We start from the raw sequence: 24426 nt of genomic DNA, 5'->3' as shown, positions 1-24426 counted from the left end.
AATGTTTCAATGGTATAAAAAATCTTGATACAATCAAAGGCTTTCAAAAAGTCTAAATAAATTAAGTACACATAAAACAAGTAACTTCATCATTTTACGTGGGTTTCATATAAAAGTTGAGGAGTTTCTTTACCAAAAAGTTTCTAGACAATTATTTTTAATTATTTCCATAGTACTTCCATAAAAAAGAGAAAAATTTGTATGAAAAACTTTACAAATAATTTTTTTTTCTTAAAAGTATTTTTTTAGTATGCAAGTACATACATTATTGAAAAGGAAACATTAAAATCTAGTCAAATGCATTAGAGCGCCAAAAAAAAAAAGATAATGGACGCTATTTGACGTCATTTTCAATTGAATTTTTGGGTCAGCACCATTTAAAAAAACTAATAAAATAAGTCAATATGAAGAAAATTAGACTTGAATTTGTGTACAAAATAAGACCATACTGATAATAGCCTATTAAATTATGCACTAATTTGCTACTGATTAATGTTACATAATGCAAAAGGGACTTTAGTCAGCATTTTATCAACTCACTTAAAATAAGTTCTAAATATAATATTGATTGATTTATATCATATAAAAAAATATGCAGTGCTTTCGTTTTAAAACAAACCACCCTTAATAACATCCTTAAAAAAATTGGTTTGTTTTAAATATGCCCTTGAATGCATGAGTTTGTACCATTTTATTGTAGAACTGGTTAGTTAAATTTCTTGCAAGAAGCTTTTTTCAATCGCTTCTAACCATAGATTTTCAATAAATTAAAAAAACAAAATACGTAAAAGTTTTGTTGAGGAAATTGTCGGCCTTAAAATCTCACTTATAGACAAAACGAAGCCCTTTCTTTACAGACAAAAGCCGCATTTAAGTTATCGCGCTGCTCCCAAACAAGATCCACACGTTTGATAACGAAGTCGCTCCCCGTAAATCCCCTTTTGTCGTAAAGTTGGACGCTTCCCTAATCACGAATGCATCCAATATAAGCTTGAATAAGACCAAGGAAGAAGTATTTTAAAGCTTAAAAGCAAATTAAGAAATTAACGTTGCAGGTGCGATAGTTTAAGCTAAATGATTCACCTTCGCGGTATCATCGATAGATACGATCTACAAAACGAGTAAATAGATTAATAAATCATGTTTTAGTCATGGAGAATGAAGCAAAACGTGTATCGTTTTTGCCATCATCATCATCACCACCATCGACCCGTAGTTACGAATGGATGTTCGGAGCCCCAGGAGGCCTCCGCTTAATTCGACAGATGGTTTTTTAAACGCTTTAATGTCTGTCGAGAGATTGTCTGATAATGAATTTTTGATTGAATTTTATTTGCGATTTGCAAATGTGGGAGGGTATTCGAGTGGTTTGGCATGGAAAATTGTTTCGAGAGGGTTTGGGGGGAAATAGTTTTTTTGGACCAGTATAATCTTAGAAAAGAGGGTTGTAAGTTATTTTTGTCAAATATGAATTATACAATTCTATTGAACTTTCAAGTTGTAAATAACTCAGAAAATTGTTATTGGAACATCGTATTAATTTCTTGGAAAAAGAATAAGTTTAAGCATACGTTTTCTGAGAAAGTGTTAAATAATGTTAAAATAAAAAAAGAGGTGTCATAGTCCATTAAATTATGCACTAATTTGTTGTCATTTTTCGCCTAAGAGTTTAAGATTCGGATTTTCTTCACCAGTATATATTTTTCGACAAAACTCCCTTCGAATTTTGTTTGATTTATTTTAAATTCGTGTTTGGTATTTAAATGCAATTTTTAATTTTTTGGTCTCAGGTTACTTATTTTTTTTTTGAATTTTAAGATAATTTGTTTGATGTGAGTCACTTTTCTGGTACTTAAAAGCATTTGTTGAAATTAGAGAATATAATGACTAATATCTTCTACATCTTCTAGGTATTTTTTTATATATTCCAGAGTCTTAGGTCTACTTCCAGTTTTAAGGCTTCTTCTAAGTATTTAAAGTGATTGTATATTTTTGGTTGTTGGGCATGTCATGTCTTCTTTGGAATTTATAAATTATTTAAAAAAAAATTTAAATATAAACCAATGCTTACTTTCTCTCTCACCTCCTTAAAAGCCTTATAGCTAAGTAATTTCTTGACATAAGAAGTAAGATCATTTTATTGGCTAATGACACAGTGACACAAAAATCCTCTGGCACAGTATAAACGCAACAATATCAGTTCGATCAAAAAATAAATTTTCTCAGTTTCAATTTAAAAAAGACTACAATTTTGTGCTTTAACGGAGTGATAGGTGGTGTTGTTATATTGATCTTTATATACATTAAATCAACAGTCTAATTCATCATAATTTAAAAATAAAAAATCTCGGATATCAGACTCGTCAGCAAAGTGATCTGCAGCTACTTGTCCTCATTTCATCTTTAAAAGTCACCCAGATTCCAAGAATAAACTAATTCCTAAAATGTGACGATACTTTTGATTGCCTGGGAGAATTCTAAGTTTATTCCAGGCACTCAAGACGACCTAGATTTCTGAAATAAAAATCTCATATTGCTTTCAAAATTTGGTGGTAAAGTACCCTTTGAATCCTGGATGCTTTTTAAAGAGTATTTAGAAAATTATTCTAGGCACTCAAAGTTGCCTAGATTCGGAAATATAATACTTATACTAGCTCCAAAATGAGCTGAGGATATTTTTGATTACCTGGAAGAATTCTAAGAGTACTCGGAAGATTATTCCAGGCACTCAAGGTAACTCAAATATCTAGAACAGTCTAGAAGAAATAAGGGTACTTTAAAGTTTATGCGAGGCACTCAATGCAATTATTAAAATACCAATAGCAATAAAATTCTTAAATTACTTCAACACTGTGGAAAGATTACCTTTAATTCTCTGGAAGTTATTTAAGAGCACTCTAAAATTAAAAAATTTTAATTTTAAAAAACTAAAATTTTTTCATGTACTGGAATATCCAGAATTACTTGGAAGAAGTATAAAAGTAATTGAACGGTTATTTCAGGTACACAATGTGCCTCCAATTTCTAGAATAAAACTTTAAAATTACTAGTTATTAAGCTTAGGAGTATTCAGAAGATTATTCCAGGCACCCAAGGTATCTCAGATTTCCAGAATAGCCAGGTAGAGAAATAAGAATAAATTTATTTTAGGCAATTAGATATCTATAATTGCCTATTGAAAAGGTATAAAGGTACTAAAGAGGTTATTCCAGGTAGGCGATGTACCTCAACTTCCTAGAATAAAACTTCTAAGCTATTTTCAAAATTTGATCATATTAGCTAGCTTTACTTGTCTGGGTGATGTTTAAAAGAGTATCTAGGCTTAAAAAATCACTCAGATTCTGGACAAAAACCTCAAACTTGTTCCAGAATTTATTAAGGATACTTTGGATTGCCTAAAAAAAGTCTGAGAGTACTCAGAAGTTTATTCTAGACACTCAAGTTGACTCAGATATCTAGAACATCCTGGATGAGGTATAAATGTATTTAAAAATTTATTTGAGGCACTCAATATGCTTTAAATTCTCGGAATAAAATTATTAAATGCTTTCAAAATTTGGTAAAATTGCCTTAAATTCCCTGGAAAACTGAGGAGCTCTCAAAAAATTATTCTAGGCACTTAGATATCTAGAATCGCCTGAAATGGACCCAGGGTACTTAAAAGGTTATTCCAGATGCTTAATATGTCGCAAATTTCTGGAATAAAATTTCTAATTTATTTTTGAAATTTAACAAGATTTCCTTCAGTTGTCTGGATGATATTTAAAAGAGTAGTTAGAAAATTAATCTAGGCACTTAAAGCCACTCAAATTCCGGGAATAAAATTCTCAAGCTAGTTCCAAAATATATTAAACAGACTTTTAATTGTCTGAAAGAAGTCTAAGAGTACTCAAAATACTATTCCAGGCACTCAAGGTAACTCAGACCTCTAGAATAGCCTAGAAGAGGTATCAGGGTACTTTAAAGTTTATTTGAGGCACATAATGTGACTTTGATTCCTGCAATAAAATTCTTATTTCAGATTTAATGATCAAAAGAGTATTTAGAAATGTATTCCAGGTACTATAAGTAACCCAGATTTGGAAAAGAAAAGCCTTAAACTAGTTTTAAAATTTGTCAAAGATACTTTGATTACTCAAAAGATTATTCAAGGCACTGAAGGTATCTCAGACATCTAAGAGGTATAAGGGTACTTTATTTATTTGGGTCACTTAATATGATTTACATTTTTGGAATAAAATCCTTAAATTGCTTTCAAATGTTGGTTGAATTACCTTTAGTTTCCTGGAAGATATTTGAGAGCACTCCTTAAAAATTACCTTAAACTAGTTCAAAACTTGGTTAATGATACTTTTGATTGCCTGAAATAAGGCTGAGAATACGTAAAAGATTATTCCAGGGACTCCAGGTACCTATAGAGATATACTTGATCATGGTATTTGTTTTCTTTAAGGGTGTGAGGATTTCCAATAGACTTTCACACAATATTAAAAGTCTACATTCCTTGACCAGATTTAGACTTCAGTTTTTTTGGTCCTTCGAGCATACTTCAGCCTTTTGGGGTTTTACAGTAATTCTTTCAGGAATTTATTATATTTCTCAAATTTTGCTTATATATCACATAATCTATATGTGTTTTACCCATTTCACTTTGGATAATGTAAATTTATAATTCTCTACGCTTAAGACAATATGTATTTATCTATATTATTGATTGTAACTTTCTATCTTCTATGCTGTTACCAATTGCAATTATGATTTTTTTAATTTACTGTATGCATGAACCATGTATTTTGCTTTGTAAAAAATAGTTTCTGTTGTAATAAACAAACATATTTTGATTTTGAACAAATATAAAAAAATGCATTTTCTCCCTGATTAACGCTGTCCGTCACACTATATAATCATATCTAAATGAGCATCATGGTCCAATACGTTATGCATTTGAATCAACAATGTTGCCCTATTAAAATACACTTTTTAAAAATAATATCATCCAAATATTTCCTTTTGTCGCAGTATTCTCCACTAAAGTTTCATATAACGAAATGGCAGATAAGATAAACTTCTTAATATATTATATTTGAGACACTTACTTTTTTGGAATATGAAAAAGGACGTCACCTTATAGTGAATTCAGATCATCGTATGAAAACGTTAAATGTAAAAATTTTTCAGGAAAATTAATCTGGTGGCCTTCAAGCAGTCCTGATTTGACTCCACTGGAATTTTTTTTTAATGAAGTTTTCTTAAACCTAAATAAAATCTTCCAAGCGTCTCTGAAGTTTTAGTGTTTGATTAAATGGTAGTTATATAAATAAAAGGAATTTTTTTTTTTTAATTATTTGCCAGTTCATTAAACATATCTCGATTAACTAAAAGAGCATAATATTTAATTAAGTTATGCCTCAAAATCAACAACATTGCATGTTTAGTTCACACAGGAACAGAACAACAATAACAAAACAAATGTTAAATAACATCCTCTCTCCCACTTGCTTAACAGTTTTATGGCATAGTCGTTTCTTAAAAGCTCAAAAAAGATATACATCTCCAAAAGGGCTGGCTCGCTTTACTCCAACATACAAAACGACTCAAAGAAGCTATTATGGCCGGCTGGGTCTATTATGCAAGAATGTAGCCTAAGGTCACGATTTTTCTCGCTAAATATAGCCGGGGTAATATTCAGAGAGATGCACGAAACGCTGATTCTCGTGCCCGCAAAAATCCTTTTTACGATCTACATAATATTGTACGATGCGGTCGAGAATCGAGAATGCGAAGAACTCGAGGGCCTTTGTATGTGCATCGTAAATGTGCAATATCGGAAATGGACGATTAAATTGTTGCCCCCTTCGATAATGTTATAAATCTATAAAGAAATTAGAAATAAAAATTCCAAAAGTGTACTTCTAATTTTATTCTTAATGCACGCCATGTCGGGATCCACTTTCTTATTTAAATTTTAAAATACAAGCCTTAAGGGTATAAAACGCAAATCGTATTTCTCGAATCGAAGGCGTAGTACATGAACTGGGCCGAGATAAAAGTGTCTTTTAAATTTGGAAATTCCCATTTCGCCCCGGAGTTGGTCCATATTTTTTGGATACAGATTCGTATTTTAACTGGGAGTAAGAAGGCGAATTTATACGTCTGGCCTGGAGGCCATTTTACTTAAACAAATAAAGTTCTGAAACAGTCCAATCTTGGATTCTTTAATGCATAATTTAAATGGATATGATTGTCGATCGGATTTCTTTAAAGTTTTTTATTGAACAGTCTTAAAAAATGGTATTTATATTGAGGGAATTTTTAAGGCATAATTTGCATGTCTACGACATTCGATTTATTAATGGTCATTGCAAAAATGCATTGGAACTAAAGTAAGTTAGAAGCAGCTATTCAGAATACGCAACTATATTGTAAACTATGCCTTTGCTATTTTTATTTTTTGGTCACTAAAAGGGTGAAAAAATAGAGAAACCCGTCTAGGGAAAGTAGAGAAAACTCCGTAAGCAACTTGCAACCGCGACTATGACTCGTATCACACACTACATCACGGTGACAGTGACTTAACCTGACTGTAACAGTAACTGTGATCGACTATGACAACTAAACTAGGTAAAGAACTTTTTAGAGTACCATCAAGATACTAGAAAATAGCAGTTTTCAAGTTAATCAGGCTCTCTGGAGTACCTCCAGCTAAGAGACCGTACAAAGAAACGATTATTTAATTTAGAAAGGTGCCTAGCAAAGAATATACAAATAAAAACCGATAATATAAGTTTGTTAACGAAAATGTCGAACTGAATCCTGCCAAATTCAATATTGTGAACATTTACCAGATAAGAATAAACATATTTTATAGGCAGAACAGGGCGTTGTTGGGTTATTTCCGGCCTAGTGAATTCTCTAATGCATAATTTAAATGGACATGATTGTCGATTTGCTTTAAAGTTATTATTTACTTAGCAGAGTTCTAAATGCATAACTTAAATAACTACGACGCTTGTTTTATTATTGTTATTATTTGTTAAATTGCAATGGACCTAAGTTTGTTTATTCGGAAGGGCATTCGTTAGGCCAGATTCTTAAAAATGTTTCTTTCATTTACGCTAATAATATAATAAAATAGTTCTTTGGTTTTTTGTGTTATTTCATACATTCTATTCCCTGTCTGCCTTTTTTGTTCTTTGTTGATTGCTTCTTTTTTAGATACTTAAGTCTCGTTTTTTTTTGCTGTTTTATTTGATTGAATCGATCTAAAGACAAACTATTTAAGTTTTTTTTTAAATTATTGTTTACTAATATTGAAGTTCATTAAAATAATTCAGTCATTAATAATAAATAATTTCTAAGAAAAAAGGTTAATTTACTTTCATAAATTGTTAATAGTTTTACATTGATTTTAATTTTTTTGTTATGTCTATTCTGTTCTTAACTAAGTAATTGTATTTGATTTTCAACGATTTATAGTAGTAAGTATTTATATTTGATAAACAATAAAGTAAATTAATTATTATATTTTTATATTTGTATTTAATAGGTTAAGTAAGTATTTAAAGGAAAAGATACATGTGATTAAGAAATCTAAAAATGCAATAAATTAAAAGACGATTGAAGGAAAAAAATATAGAATTATAATCTGTAATAGAATTTATCTAATAACATTTTCCTAATCAATTAAAATATCATTAATAGAAAGCGTAAGAAACAAGAAAATCATATATATATTTATTAAGAAATTAAATAAAAAAATTTTAAAACAAGTTTTTAAGAATATATTTAATTAAAGTGTTTTTCTGTATTTTTTTTAAGAACTAAGCTTTTGTACAGCTTTTTTTTAAGGAAAATAAATAAGTTAATTTAAAAAATGTTATAAACAAATTTAAAGAATTATAATACTTATTAACAGCAAGTTTGACAAAATCAAACAAGATGAAAGAAAATTCGAATGTTTAAATTCTACTAAAATATATCATAAAACTATTAGAACACGTAAACAATTTATTAATATTAATTGTTGGCAATTTTTAATTAACTTAAATTTTTTCTTAATCACAATTTTAGTTACTACTACTTTTTTTCTTTTATCTATATCAATTTCTTCTAAATAAATAATTAAATATAATTAAAAAACAACAAGAAAATCAACAAAATGTCAATCATAAACATGAGTACTATAAGCAAAAAATATATTGGTTAAAAAGTTAAAAGGCAATATATTAAAAATTACTTGAAGGAACAAATATAAGAAAGTAATACATAAAATTTAAATGTACTGTGCTACAAAAATTTAGTTTATCAGGAAAATGTGTGTAAGAAATTAAAGAACAAGGAAATTTGCAAAAACATAGAACATTAAATAAAAAAGTGTCAATAAGTGGAAAAAAAAAATTAACAGTCAAAGAATTAATGACCCATTTAATTTTTATACAGTAGTTTTTTTGTATACTATTTAAAATTGTGTGTGTAGACATTTATTTAAAAATATTAATTTCTTATACCTAATAATAGCAAGTAGTTATACTAAAACGTAACAAAAAAATTATGAAAACATGTAAGAAATTCATTTTTTATAAATTGCTGACACCTTTAAATTAATTTTTATTTTTTGCTATTCTAAATCTTATTTTTCTTTTTCTAAGCTAATTATTGATATAAACATTTTTCTTAAAGTTTTTTCTATGTTCAGTCTATTACCAGGATTAAGTTCCTATAATAAATAATTTGAAAAATTGGAAATACATAAAAAACTAAGGGAAGAACTTTCAAAAATTAAAAGTCAAAAAATTAAAGACACTTTTAATTTCTTATTTTTATACGCTATTTTTTATACCTTTCAAAAAATAAATTAGTGGAAATATATTAATTAATTTTCCTTTTGTAATTAAACTTTTATTAATGAAAATTAAATTCAGAATTTGATAAATCAATTTTAGACAAAAGAATTAAAATACCTGTTAATAGCACGCTTGTGAAAACTGGAAAACAGAAATTTTTTTTTTTTTTTTAATTTAATGAAATATGTAAGAAATGGCAAAATTGTGATAATAAAAAGCTAGGATTTAAAATAACTTATATATAAAAAACTGTATAAACAAGAAAAAAATTATTAATATATTTAACTTTTAAAATAATAAAAAAGGTCTTAAATGCCAATACTAACAGAAAAAAAATAAAAAGAGAAAAAGAAATCATAGTAAATAAATAAAAAATTATTTACTATTATAGTAATGTGAGTCTTAATAAACATTTGGAGGTAAATACAGAATAAAACAATTTTAAACTTCATAAAAATTAATAACAGAGTTAGGAAAGGGGTTAACGTAGTGATTATATTAACATATTGAATATGCATGGAGTCAGATAAAGTCTACGCAAGCTATTCAACTGGCCTAACGACCACATTTTCCATAATTTATGGAATTTCCATGACCTTTTTTTACATGAATGAAAACCCAAATGCATAACTTAAGCATGCACGATCCCCGTCGTATTATTTCTCTGTCAAAATGTCAGTAATAACGATTACTCAGACTCCACGTTAGCGATTCCTCCTCGGCTACATATCGACGATCGAATTTAATAAAATATACGACTTCGTAGTTTAAGAAAAATGCTTTCAATTCGCCTAAAATGCATACAAATTCTCGAGTTCCACGGCTGACTCGGCGTATATCTTGTATCGAATTTTGTAGAATAAACAGTTTTGTTATGCCCGAGATTTATAATAATGACTTTCGGTGCGGGACTTTTTCGAAAGAAAAATGACTCTCAAGGCTTATCGGGGTTCTTTTGGAGGGAATTGAGTGTAATGGTATTTATAGCTCGTTCGTACGTCCTTGTCTAGGATGTACGCGTAACATTGTCTTTTGGTTTATTGATGATTTTTTTTATTTGTTTCAGATGATTTTACTTCATGGTTACAATAAAACGGTAAGCATTTTTAACAATTAGGTTTAAGAACATTGGAAGCATATCATTGTATATACAAAAATTTGATTAAGAAAATTTATGAACTTTTTTTACTCTCTATCCGTGTTATATATACTTGATAAAAAAAAGTCTAAATTAGAGTGGTATACTTTAATATAGGCCTCACTAAGGAATTATAAAATTTTAGTAATGAAGAAGCTTTGGAGATTTCCTTTGTATCTCACATAATAAATCATAAATTTTTTATAGTTTCTAGACAAATTATTACTAGATGCTATTCAAATTTTTTATCAAAGGTTACACCAAGATCATAGTATCAACACATTTAGGTCTAGAGTTCAAGAGTTGCAGGTTACATGAAGGTGTCCCAACAATTTTTCTTAAAAAGACAAAACTTGACAAAATCCGAAGTGTTTCGAATAGTTATATATGTATACTTTTAAATCGTCTGCATATAAAGTATCTTAAACCAGCTCCATGCACACGAAAATTCTCAAGTTTAGTTAGGAAAGTGGTATAATCAATCTTATCAAACGCTTGGAAAAATCAATGAAATCAATATATTTAAGATCTATAAAACCAACAATCTATCAATAAAACCAATGCAGTCTCATAAGAAGAAATATATTTCTATAACTCTAATAAAATTACAAATAATGAAAACCTTAGTTTTGCTTTTCAATTTATGAACCAAGGCCTAGTAATTAAGTATATTAATCAAATAAAATGTAGGTTCTAGGAAGAAAATTGATTGTTAATCGTTGATGTAATCTTTTCCAAATGAGTAGAAAAAACTATTATAAAACCTGTACCAAAGGTTTTTAAGATTTTCGTACTATAAGTGTTCTATTAGCTATCTTTAAGAAAAAAAAAACATATGTGTCTCGAAAACCTAATAATTGTAAAACAAAAAAAAAATTTATAGAAAATTACTTATTTTATTGCATAAATAGACAATGATGAATTTGAATTTAAGGCACGTACCTGCATGGAACGATATGGTTTTTTAAATTTTGATATAAACCTCAAAGAAATAATTTTTAAAAAAATTACTTGAGGAACAACCTCATCAATATTAAAAGCTATTTTAAAAAAAATATATGGTATTAAAAAAAAAAAGAAAAACATATTTTATTAGAAATTTCAATGCATAACCTAAATGACTATGAGCTTTGCTTTTTTATAATTGCATTAAGCATTTAATTAATTTTTAAAGAATGTTTTTTTATTTAGTTCTAATAGTACTTTATTTTTGCCTAAATTTTGATATTTTGCATTTGCTTTACTTTCAAAAAATATTGAAACTTAGCCAAAATTTAATTGTTATTTAAAAAAAAGTATACAAAGGAGTATACATTTTATTAGTTATAAAAAAAAAAAGTTTTTTTGAGATGTTAATAGATGCCTTAATGCATAATTTAAATTTCTACGAGACTCCATTTATTATATTTAGTTTTAAAATAAAAAGGATTTTATTGTTTTTTTTTTATTTACTTTGATTAATATTTACATAATTTTTGGCTAAATTATGTTGTTTTACTTTTGCTCGTCTCATAAAAAAATAATAGGAGTCAAAATTAAATTGTAATTAAAAAAAGAAAGTATACAAAGGCTTTTATATAAAAAAATAACAATTCATTTAAAGTCGAAAAAAAATTTAGTTTCTTTGAAATTTTATACGAGAATTAATGCATAATTTAACTGACTATGAGACTCGCTTTATTACATTTTACGGAGTATTGCAGGAGACAAATTGCCAAAGATTACAAGAAATATTTTCCTATTTATTGGCAATGATATTTATTTAATTATTGCCAAATTTGATGAGTTGCTTCTCTTTAAAAAAAATTAAATTGAATCCAAAATTAAAGTTGTATTTAAAAAAAATTATACAAAGGCATTTTTACTATCAAAGTAGAATTCAACCTTAACTGTCTGTATTAAGGTAATAATATAGTCCAGGCAGTCATTTCCATGCAGTTTTGTATTCTTCCAGCATGATTTTTGGATCATTGCTACCCTGAAAGAAGAATTCAGCCCCAATTTTCTAAAATAAAACGATAATTTAGTCCAGGCAGTCATTTCCCTACTGTTTTGTGTCGTTTTAACATGATTTCTAGATAATTACTGCCCTTAAAGTAGAATTAAGCCCCAACTGCCTGAAATAAATCGACAATTTAGTCCAGGAAGTCATTTTTCTAGAGTCTTGCATCTTTTTAACATGATTTTTTGCTCATTGCTAGCCTAGAAGTAGAATTAAACCTCAACTACCTGTAATAAAGTAATAATTTAGTTCAGGCAATCATTTCCATGCAGTTTTGTATTCTTCCAACATGATTTTTAGATCATTGCTACCCTGAAAGAAAAATTCAGCCCCAATTTTCTGAAATAAAACAATAATTTAGTCCAGGCAGTCATTTCACCAGAGTTTTGTGTCGTTTTAACATGATTTCCAGATAATTACTGCTCTTAAAGTAGAATTAACCCCCAAATGCCTGAAATAAATCGACAATTTAATCCAGGAAGTCATTTCCCTAGAGTCTTGCATTCTTTTAACATGATTTTTTGATCATTGCTATGCTGAAAGTAGAATTAAACCTCAACTACCTGTAATAAAGTAATAATTTAGTCTAGGCAGTCATTTCCTTTTAGTTATAAGCCCTTTTAACACGAATTCTGGATTACTACTACCTTCAAAATAGAATTCAACTCCAATTGCCTGGATTAAAGCAATAATTAAGTCCAGACAGTCATTTCCCTATAGTTTTGGAACTTTTTAACATAATCTCCTTATCAATCTTAAGAATATTTTTCTATGTACTTTTAGTGCTATTTATTTTATTTTTGGCCAAATTTTGATATTTTGCTGTTTCTTTTATTTAAAAAAATTAATTTATCTTAAAAAAAAGTACCCTTAGGCCTCCACAAAAAAAATCTACAATTCAGATACTGGTTAAAATAAAGATTTTAATAGGAGCTTAATGCATAATTTAAAAGGCTACTAGACTCACTTCACTATATTTATATTAAAAATTCAATGAACTTAAATAAGGGCATTGCAGAATTTTAACCGATTTTAAAAGACACTTAAATTTCTTTTCTCGTGATACTAAGATTTTCAATTTCATAACTCTATCGGGTTATGAAGCAGGCATTCTCTTATCTGAAGGTATTCTATGATTTGATTCATTTTTCTGTTAATAAGAGCTAAACACTTTATAAAAGACTTTGTATTTTTATGGAAATATATTTATTTTGGATAGCTTTAACCTTTTTCAGCGATTTAGTTTTTCTTTCCTCAATCGTCGTTCAGTTTAACCAATCCTTACTTAGGTTCGAGATTTGCAATAATTAGTTGACTAAGATATACACTATCCTATCATTTCAATCCTTTTAGTTTTAGAAGTAGGAAATAGTGACAGAGCAGCAAACTTTTTTTGAGCAAATTAAGGTCGTCATTAACATTATTTAACATCCGTGACCATTCTTCTGGTCAAAATTAAGCAGTTTTGGAATATGCCTTGCCGATACATGCTTCATCAAATATTTGATTTTCCGAAACAGTTTTCTTCACTGCTTCAACGTTTTCATCTGATGTTAACGTTTGAGGCGTATATAGCGTGGTTCATTCTTGGCATCATATTAGTTCTCTTGAAAGAGTTTGTGTCACTACATAAACATTTTTTACTTGAGTAGACTGAATTGAAATAACTGTACTGAAATTTATATTCCCTTGATCTCTAAACCCAAACTGGCTATGGGTCTTGAAAAATTTAACAATGCTAGTGATATTGGTATGTAATTTTCTGGTTGTCAAGAGTCGGCACCACAATAACCACTTTACCAACTCCAAGGAAAGTATTCTGCTTAAACAAAGATGTATTGGCTTAGAGGTTGTCCTCATCGTATAGCAACTCCTCTTTTAAATTAAACTCCTTCAGTGTGTGCGGTCCAGATTATTTTAATTAAACAAAACCCAATATGGGTAAACTCAATTAACTCGATGGCCTTTTTTCTCATCAATCCGATCCCTTTGATCTAAAGTCAATTTCGCATTAGTTCCGCATTACATAGTTTGCGTAGCCGTTGCGGGTTCATATTTACACATACGTGACTTTGTTGCCGCATATGTAACATACAAATTCGTTATTTCGAACGGTATGAATTCGCCCGGAAACTTTAGCCAAACAACAATTACAAAAAGGGGCAAAAAAAAGAAAAAATTAGTCGTGGCTAGACGAGAGTGGGCAGTGAAGAATTGTTATTGAATGCCCACATATTGTGACTTTACCGCGGCAAAACAATTAACGAGGAATGGATTTTTGCATTTTAAATTGATGTTTTAAATTGACTGTTACCAGACGGAATCACCTGTGAAGGACATTTTTTTTAATGTGTAAAATTGGTTTTAATTGGCTGTAAAATGTCTTATTGCTGATTTTTTAATAAGATCTTTAAAAGAGATGAAAAAAATGCCCACTCAAAGGCTTATTAATAAATTGTAAGTTGCCTCACGAAATTTCTGCGTTGTTTTGTTAATTAGTGCTTAAATTAGGGCCTAAAGGAGGTAAAAAAAATACTGGCAAGCCACGTCTTTGTGAAAGGGAGGGAAATAGAGTTTTTGGATTTTTTTAGGGAGAGATGCTTCTGCATTATTGCTAAAAATGTGATCCTTTAAAGGCTTAAGTGCCACAAAGAAGTGGATTTTTTCTTTGAAATCTTTATTTTTTTTTAAACTTTTAGATTTTTCTTATACAATTAGAAAAAAACAGTATTTCATGGTCATATTTTCTTAACATTTGCATCTAACGTGATATATTCTTTACAATTTTTTAAAATAGAAAAAATAATGAACTTTTTAAACTATATTTTAAATAAGATTTTCGATTACAAGATAAGCCTTAAGTCGTTTTTCTTTTGCTAAAAATCAACTTTTAACTTTTACATTTTTTTTTATGAAAATTAATTTTTTTTTCAAATAAAACTTCAAAACAGATTTTTTCCCTATAAGTGTTTTATTTATTTTTTTTTCTTGATAATTTGATATATTTTATATATTGGAATGCCTTTGTCAAACTTTAGCATTTTTTTTCATAAAATGGCTTTCAAAATCATTGCCTTTTAATTTATGCTTCTTTATCTAATATTTAAACCTTAATTTTTTTTTATAAATTGATTTTTTTTCGAAAATATCCTTTAAAATCGTTGTAGAAATGTTTTCGTGAAGACTTTTTCAAAATTTTTTAATACTTTTTTTTTCCTAAAAATTACGGTGAAAAATAAGAATAAAAAATATGGAAAAAATGGAGAACAAGAAGAGAAAAAGCATTTTTATAAAAATTGCGTATATAAAAGTTACAATTTTTTTTAACAAAAAAAAATAAAAATCCTTAAAAAAATTTATTTTGCCATGGAATTTAAGAAAATGACAACAGAAAAACCATAATCCTAAATCGGAAAGATCGATTTTCTAGGGGTTTTTTTAAAAATGTTGTGATCGATTTTTCTGATAAACAAACGATTATTTCTATGATAAACAATGATATTTTTGCAACAATTATAAGTCTCTTAAAAAGGGACAAAATAAAATTTATGTGCAAGAGGAACAATTTTTTTTTAAGCACGCAACTGAATTTTATTATAAAACATCAAAATTATAGATATAAATTGTTTTTTTTTATATTATAAAAAATTATTTTTTTTTACTTAATTTATAAGCAATAAAAATGGACAAAAATAATAAATAAATAAAATAGAATACAATATTAAAATCACAATATCTATAAAGCTGACAAACTAAAGATTTTATAAAAATTACCTCTTTACTGTGAAAAAGCTTTTTTGTCGATGCATATGTATATACTAACAGACCAATATATGTAGATGGATATTTTATACAAACATAACATAAATAACACATAATAGACAATAACTCTTTTTTTTTAATTTTATTATTAATTGGCACAATATAATATTTTAGTTCAACTGTGGCTCTAAACCTAAACCTGCGAACTCCATCTACGCTACTTACTAAGGACGCTACTTTTAGTCAATCTGACCACTAATAATTTTGTTAATATAAAATACCAAGTAAGCTACAAATTAAAATATTTTTAGTAAATTCCCAAACTTTTCTAGAAATTGATACATAATTATCAGGTATCTTAGTTGTTATGATATATTATCTGGTCCTAATTCTACTATCAATAATAGACAATTTGGCTTTATGTCAAGCAGGTCCACTGAGTTGATTTTATTGTTCAGTCCTTTGAAGATGGTAGTCAGGTACATGCTGTTAACACTGACCTTTCAAAAGCATTTGATTTTATTAACAAAATTTTATCATTATAGCGTATGTGGTTCATTGTAAAATTGACCTTCAAGACTTTCGTGCGTGTTTCGTATAGCTTCATATCCGTCGATAATTCTATTACTTAATTCTTCTAATGTCACAGTTGGTATATGGCAAGCCAATAAAAATCTACACTATTTAGGTCAGGTGTTTTGGGTGGCTCTCCCGCGGTCTATCTATTTATTTTAAAGGGGCTCTATTTAAATGTTTACGAGCCAATATGTTAAAGTGAGATGGAGAACCATCATGCACATACCAAAGCTTTTGCCGTAACTAAAGAGGAACATTTAAAAAAATTAAGTCATGTTCAAGGCGTCCTGGTAAAAAAATGGTCAGATACGATAACGTTTCAGTGAAAATTGATCTTGAAAATTTGTTTCTGTAATCGCATATGGGTTTTCTTGAACCCAGTAGTGATTATTATGAAAATTAGTTAGTGCGATTTTTAAAAAAAAATGCTAAACAAGATGTTGGCATCGAAATGAGGATTTTTCGTTACTTTTTGGAGATACCTTCTACATGTACAAGATCTCTAGGATTAATGCCTGAACCCTTTTGTATGTAAAAAAGAATATCATAAAAAATTTCTTAAAATTTCTCATACAGCCTTGTAGAAAATATTTAATAACATACCAATTTGCCGCGTACTTATGGTTGGATCCTTGGAATAATTAGCTTTAAAACTGGAAGATTCAGCTAGATGACGATGCATGTTTGTAAATATTGTTCTATCAAGAAGAAAATATAAAAAAATGTATTTGTGTGATTTCCTAATGAGGAACAGATAAGAATTAACAGTATCAGCAGGTGATCTAGTTTAAAATCGTTCTCGAATATAGTGCAGGAATGCAGCAAGGGGAAATATAAAAAAATCAAAAATGATTAAAACAAAAATCAAATCACTACATGTCTCAATTACAATAGAAAAATTAGCAAAACGTAAGACAATCTTAATATAAATTGAATATTAGAAGCACTCACCTTGACTGTGTTAGAAAAAAGTTGATCTGGATAACAGAGGCTTAATTTGATCGATCGGCATTCAACTCAGCAAGAATTTATAACGTGTTCCAATATAGAATTAAGCAAAACGTTAATAAAGCGAATTTTTTAATAATAAAATATAATAGTTTCTCGTATATATTAAGCTTAATTACATAAGAAAAATATAATTGTCTTAGAAAATAATAAGGAGATTAAATGCGATAGATTCAAAATTTGACCTATTTTTAAACATGATAACCCATTTTAAAGACAAATAACATAGATGTTGTGGTGACCCAAATTGCATAAAAAAAATACAAGTAATACAGAAAAGAAATATAATACAGTCCCAAGAAAATTGAAAGAATAAAATTTTTAGCCCTTATTATAACCCCTATCTCAAACCGAAATATCCCAAATGAATGAATTAAAATAACAGTTTACCTAATTGAGATAATCCTCCTGTATTTCCTCCCACCAATTCTAAAAATAAATAATTGAAAATTTATTTTATAAAAACTTCATTCGTGCACAAAATGTCTAATTATTTATATAGCGTCGTGCAGGGTCGGTACAACGAATAATTGCAAAGTAAATATTTAGTCATCATTTCCATTATACCGTTGTTTGTTCACTCGGCATGATAAAAACCGTACGTCCCAATTTTATTGCGTTTGCTATTAAAATGGGGAACAACGTGTATTAAATTCATATATAGAACGTTTTCCCGGTAAATGATATACAGGAATTACCAAAAAAATTGATTGTTTTTGATGACGGGTTCATATGATACGGCCATGTCAGTAATTCAGATACAAACTTCCTGTTAAATCGACATTATTCTCAATTACAGGTCATATAATCCGTCTTAATATCACATTTCCGGTATAATGGCAAGACAAAGATAGGTTTAATGGGCGCATTAAATTGATTAAATTATTCTGGTCATTAGAGTCGTTAAGTTTAAGTTGTTTTTTTTTTCACAAAGGCAATGTTTTACTGCATTAGGAATTTAATATATTTGAAAGACAGGGATCATCTACTTTTTATTATTATTTACACATAGAGACTTTGATAATATTTGCCGGAATTTCATCTTTAACACTGCTGTAGTTATTTTTTTTACTTACATGATATCTCTATGTGTTCTTTATTTGCTACAGGTCTCCGGTAAAGAGATTGGTTGCTAGCATTAACATAACATTAAGTAGCATACCTGGTTCTTTAATATTTCTGGGATTTTAGTTACCAATTATTTATTAAATTGTTCAAATATTTATTGTTTGTCGCGAATAAAATAACTTTTGACTTTTGTTTCTTATCTCCTTTGTTAATTATGCCCCACATAAATTTTATTTTATTGTCAGAAAAATTATTGATCCTTTAAAATTGATTTTTTTTATGAAGTAACTTATCGTATTGTTTCTTAGTATCAGTTTATGCAGGCTTACAGTGTTGGCCATAATAGTTGGAACTTTTGAAAATTTATTATATTTTGTGTGCCTTTTAATTAGCATTTTATTTTCTTTTATAAAGTTGTTGTATACGAAAAACTAACGTGTTAATTAATTTAAATGTGGACAAAAATTCAGGACCAGTAGCAGTTCGGAATAAAAATTTTAAAAAAGCTGGACAAAATCCTTGGAACTAAATGATTTTTATTTAAAAATGACATAAAACATAACTTATTGAAACCATAATATTATAATTAATATTTGGTATGGTAAACCTTAGCATCAATTACTGCCTGCATTCTTTTGGGCATTGATTCAATCAAATTTTCAATTATTTGTCTGTCAATGTGAGTCCAGGCTTCAACAAGCTTATGAAATAGTTCATCAGCATTTTTGACTGTTCCAGATGCCCGAATTTTGCGATCCAGATGTTCCCATAAATTTTCAATCGGGTTTAAGTCTGGACTCTGGGCCGGCCACTTTAAAGCTGCGATCTTTTCTTGGTCCAACCATTCTTTTACCAATTTTGACGAATTTTTTGGATCCAATCTTGTACAGTCCAGTTAAGATGATCCATTGCAAATTGTTGGCATAACTTGACATTTTTCTTCTGCAGCAAAAGTCCACTAGAACACAATCGCCTTCTTACCGTTCTTGCAGAGATATTGGAAGGCTCACCTTCATTTAATTTTTGTAAAATTTTGGAGAAAGACAAAAATGGATCATTCTAGGAAATATTTAAAATTCGCCTATCTACACGGGTACTCGTGGCTTTAGGTGTTCCAGTGCTTTTACCTAGTACCACATTTCCAAATATACGATATTTCTTAATTATTCGTGACACGGTGTTCTTAGGAACGTTTAGTCTTTGAGCAATATTACGCTGCCTGTAAACACCCTGATTGTAAAAATCTAAAATTCTTTGGCGAATGTCGCTGGAATAGGCCTTGCCTTTTCCCATGATAACACAAAATAAAATAAATAAAAAGAACCCACTTGCCTGTAATATTATAATATATATAGAAATTTAAAATAATCCGTCTTATGTTTCGACTTTTTAAGCTATTTCTTTTTAAGTTGTACACGTTTTAGACACTCTGCAAGGCAATTTTTTTTACTACTTAAACTATCTACAAATTAATTTTTTCATGCAAATTAGAGATGCAAATCAATAATTCATCAAAATTCTATTATGTCAGAAATAACTTAGTCTTGGGTTATAATATATAAAAAAATATATATATAAATTTTGCAACTTTATTTTTCACTTAAAACCCAAATCGCCTTTGAATTACATTTCTCATTTCGTTCATTAGATTAAAATTTAAAAAAATATGATTTTTTAAAAAACTTTCTTCAACTCGATCATATTTTACTTAGTAAGTACTTTACACATAAGAATTATTATTTCATTATAAGCTTAATTGACAAAGGGGTGAAAGATCGGTTATCATTTCTACAGATAACGTCAAATACTATATTTGTTGCCCAATTTAGTTCATCACAAATGAAAACCATTATTTCATTACAGTTCTTTTGAATACTTGGATCACAGATGGGTTATTGTATTCAAACATTTAAAAAAATATTAAATTTCAAGTAGTAATTTTATGAAGACCGACGAAAATCTCTTTGAGTAAATAACTAAACAAGACCTTGAGGAACTAAGGTTAATTGTGCAATAAACGACCTTTGAATTTCGATCCAATAAAGCCTCTAATGATGCTTTTAACGATATTTGATTTATTCAAAATAACCACCACACTTATATTTAAGTCAATTAAGTAACATAATTATGCTAATACTCTTTGGACCTCATAATAATTACTTAAGTTTTTTTTAAACCCAAAACTATTAAAATGATGATAAAACGGTGCGTCATTGCCCAAACGAGAGATCCTCTAAACCGCAAGTTGTTATCGTCGACAATAGCGAAAATGCCATTAACAAAAACAGAAGGAAGTATCGACTAAAATATATCCGCTCCCGGTTTAAGATCGCCCATAAAGATCCTGGATACCCCACAATAAAACCGAAAGACCCCCATGATAAAAATCCAATAGAATCAGATAGGAGGATTAAGCAATCCCAGTTTCTTTCATTTCGAAATTCGGCCGAAGACCCTTATTTACTTTTGATAGAGATGCCTTTTGTATCGCTTTTGCAATCGGAATAGGAGATAAAAATACAATAGTCGAAACGAAAAACAAAATGAGCAGCAGATCTACTTGGCCGCATTGCATTTCCTTCATCAGTTAAAATAACTGAATTTTTAAAAGGCACGACCGGTTCAGCAAGTTTTTAAATTGAAAATATAACTGCAATGGTGGCCGAGAGTTATTACTCGAGTATGCAAATATTTGTCGATTCCTTACTCGCCTGCTGACGCGCCGTTTTCCTGAAACCTTATCTCTTTTTCTGAGGGCAAACTTGTTAAGAAAGTTCAACTGTAACGGTTCTTAGTCCGGGGGGCAATGTATTTTTTAAATTTTAAATAGGCATTCGTGATTATACGGAGTGTGAGTTATAAAGGTAGTTCGGTTGGGTCGAAAGCAGTGTATTTGTGGTTAGATGTTAATGAATATCTAAATTTAAGAAAAAATTAAGAAATAAAGACTTATATGGACTGGACAGAGCTAGAGGAGAGCTTGGATGTATGCATGCACCTGTTTGTTGTCACCATTGATCAGTCTATATTTAAATGTTAATAAATGCTCTATTCTCTCATTTTCTAGAAAACTGTTGCCGATTAATTTTAACTATAGAGCAAATAATGTCGTGTTAACCAAAGTGGATGAGGCAATCGATTTGGGAATTACTTATAATGCGAAATTAAGTTTCGCCAAGCATGTAGCAAAAATAGTTTCTGATTTTGCCAAATTTTTGGGTTTTATTTATTGAAACTCTCGGCATTTTGAAAATATTAATACTCTAACACTATTTTTCTTCTCTTACATACGCTCAAAATTAGAATACAGATTTCTAGACCTGATAGATGATATTGAGCGTATTCAGTGCAGGTTTATGAAGTATGTTTGGTTTAGAGAGAAAGGTGTCTTTCCGGTAAGAGGTTTGGATAGTCAATTATACTTAAATAAACTAAATATTATAGCCCTTAGCAAACAGAAGAGAATTCTTTCCATGAAATTCTTATATAACCTTATTTGTAACAAGATTGACTGTCCCACGCTTTTGGCTGGATTAAATTTTCCAAGAATAAACTCCTCTCGTCTCTAAACTCTAGTCCTTTTTGAATTATTTTATGTAAATCTCGCTAGGACTAATATTTTGTTTAAATTTCCTATTAATGTCAAAATTATATTAATAATAATTTACATGAACGAAGCGATATTTTTGTTGACAGTTTAAGGTCCATTAAATAAAGTATAAAGTAGATAGGTGATGCAGAGTTTTTCTAGTATGTATACAGATAGTCTGTTTAAGTACATAGAATGTTAAGAATTTTTATTTTCGATTTGTATACATTTTATTATTTTCTTATTTTTCTTATTTAAATCAAATTCTTTCCTGTAATTGGGTAACAAATCTGTTGGAAATAAATGCCTTTTTGTTGTTTTTTTTTAATCAGTCAACAAATAGGTATCCTAGTTTCTTTACTTTTGAGCTTACATTTAATATTAAACGTAAGAATTTAAAAGAGAGGCATATAGGTGTCACAATAAAAATATTGAGAATAATACATGACTTTGGTCCTTAACAAGATGCTTCTTATGGATATGTAAACATTACTGGCTGCAGGAGGTTTTTTGTAAGGGGTTTTTTGTTTATATAAAAATACACATGTATGGACAACACACCAGCATATATTTTTAAAGGATGTGCAGAGGCTCTTATTTACATTGGGAATTTATGATACTTGAAGACAGTTCTAAAACTTATATTTAAATCTGAAAGTTGAGAACTATATGAGAAACGTGCTTTATAACAATAATTTAAATTACTTTACAGAGAGGTGTCGTGCAGAACAATATGCTTTTACAAGGGAATTAGTGTTATTTGACAAGTTTTCAAATGGGGAAAACTGGATGTCATTTTGTTGACGTTGTTGATCACTCTATACTTATTGAAAAATTAAGCAAATTTGGTTTTGGTTTAGGAGCATGTATATTTGTGAGGTTAAATTAAGGTAAAATAGAGAATAGTTTATCTAAGCCATTTATATTAACGTCAGGGGTACCACAAGGTAGCAACTTGGTAACACATATTTATTACAAAATTACCTTACTATATGAAATTTTCAATAAACTTGCTGTTGGTAGATGATTTTGAGATTTTAGATAAGTCTTCAGGACTCAAACATGTTGCAATGTGATTTGAACTAAGCAATTTCAGACTCAAGAAAAGCAAGACATGCAAATTTTCAACTCAAACTTTAATCTTTTTAATTTTTTGAATATTTGATACTCCTGCTTTAAGAGTGATTTTTTATCTTATTTCGGGCATTTTATGTATTCAAAAGCCACTTCTTATTTTCTCTAAGATCAAAATTAAAAAAAAAAAAAATACATTCAAACTACAAAACAAAAATACCTGAAATAAAATAAAAACAGAATATAAAGTAATAAGAAATAAAACTTGCCTAAAAGTCTTGAAAATATATTAAGAAAAATGGGTCTTCAGAAAGAAATTTCAAACTTGTTTTCCAGGCAACAAGCATTTTTTAATTTAAAGGCATAAGTTATCTCAAAAGCCTTGGCTGCCTGAATTTTAAATAAAAAAAAAATATTTTCAGGCCATTTATATTATCTAACCCTACCTTTGTCGTACCATTTTCTGTATTTATCCAATGGATAACAATAGAAAAAGCTCTTAAACCCACCCAAAACTGGACAAACCCGGTTGGACTACCTGCTTTTTGTACAAAGAATTAATTTCGCAATGCAAACTATGAACTATTGGAAGATCACCTTGTGTATCCCTTTTACATAAGGTTCCTTAAGCACGGCGCCCACTGAATCGGCATCTTGGCCGGATTTGCTTCACATGTATTTAAATTGGGCCGCGCGCACTGAATCAGTTCGGTACGTTCGGTCGGTTCGGTTTTCTCCGGCGACGATCTCATATTGTGGGGAGGGCAACTTTTGCCGATTGCACCGAAAGCCTGCGACTATTTTAGCATTTTTTCCTATAAAGTGGGGAACTGTTTTAAGGAATTTTAAAAACCGTTGATTTGATCAATATGTCAAACGAAATTTTAGTCGAAGCTATTCGCAGTTTTAGAATATTGTATGATAAACAAAACACATATTATCATGATAATTTAAGGAAATAAAACGCTTGGGAGGAAGTATCCAAATTAACTGGATGTTCTGGTAAGTGTCATTTATTATATCTTAAATCAGTTTTTTCGTTATTTAGTTTTAATTATCTGAGGATGCCAAATTGGTTGGCGAAATGTGCGAGTGTGAAAGTTCTCGTTTTGGTGTTAAGTGGTGTACAACTCTTGCTTTGAATATTATTTATGTTTTTACAAAAATACACAAAAAATATACCTTGTATTCAAATGCACGTTGGAATGTTATGTTATAATTTGTTTTATTTGACTCTATACAGGGTGTCCCACAACGAATGCCGGCTATCTATATGTCGTAAAGTAGAGTTCAGAAATTTTTAAAATTTGACAGTATACCAACGTTGAGGCGCAATTCGGGTGAAATAATTTTGAAATGGCGCAAA

At 29.0% G+C, this 24426-nt stretch overlaps 1 protein-coding gene across 1 annotated transcript in view; it reads left to right on the top strand.

The window, feature by feature from the left end:
- The window catches only part of LOC126743828 (insulin-like growth factor-binding protein complex acid labile subunit), a 185307-nt gene that overhangs the window by 48402 nt on the left and 112479 nt on the right, over positions 1 to 24426 (top strand). The window contains exon 2 of the mRNA XM_050451056.1: positions 9910 to 9939. Within this exon, the coding sequence (XP_050307013.1) occupies positions 9910 to 9939 (30 nt within the window). The remainder of the gene's footprint in view (positions 1 to 9909; positions 9940 to 24426) is intronic.

The sequence above is a fragment of the Anthonomus grandis genome, chromosome 13 (genome assembly GCF_022605725.1).
Source record: "Anthonomus grandis grandis chromosome 13, icAntGran1.3, whole genome shotgun sequence".
Classification (NCBI taxonomy): Eukaryota; Metazoa; Arthropoda; class Insecta; order Coleoptera; family Curculionidae; genus Anthonomus; species Anthonomus grandis.
This window is presented reverse-complemented; position numbering and strand designations above follow the sequence as displayed.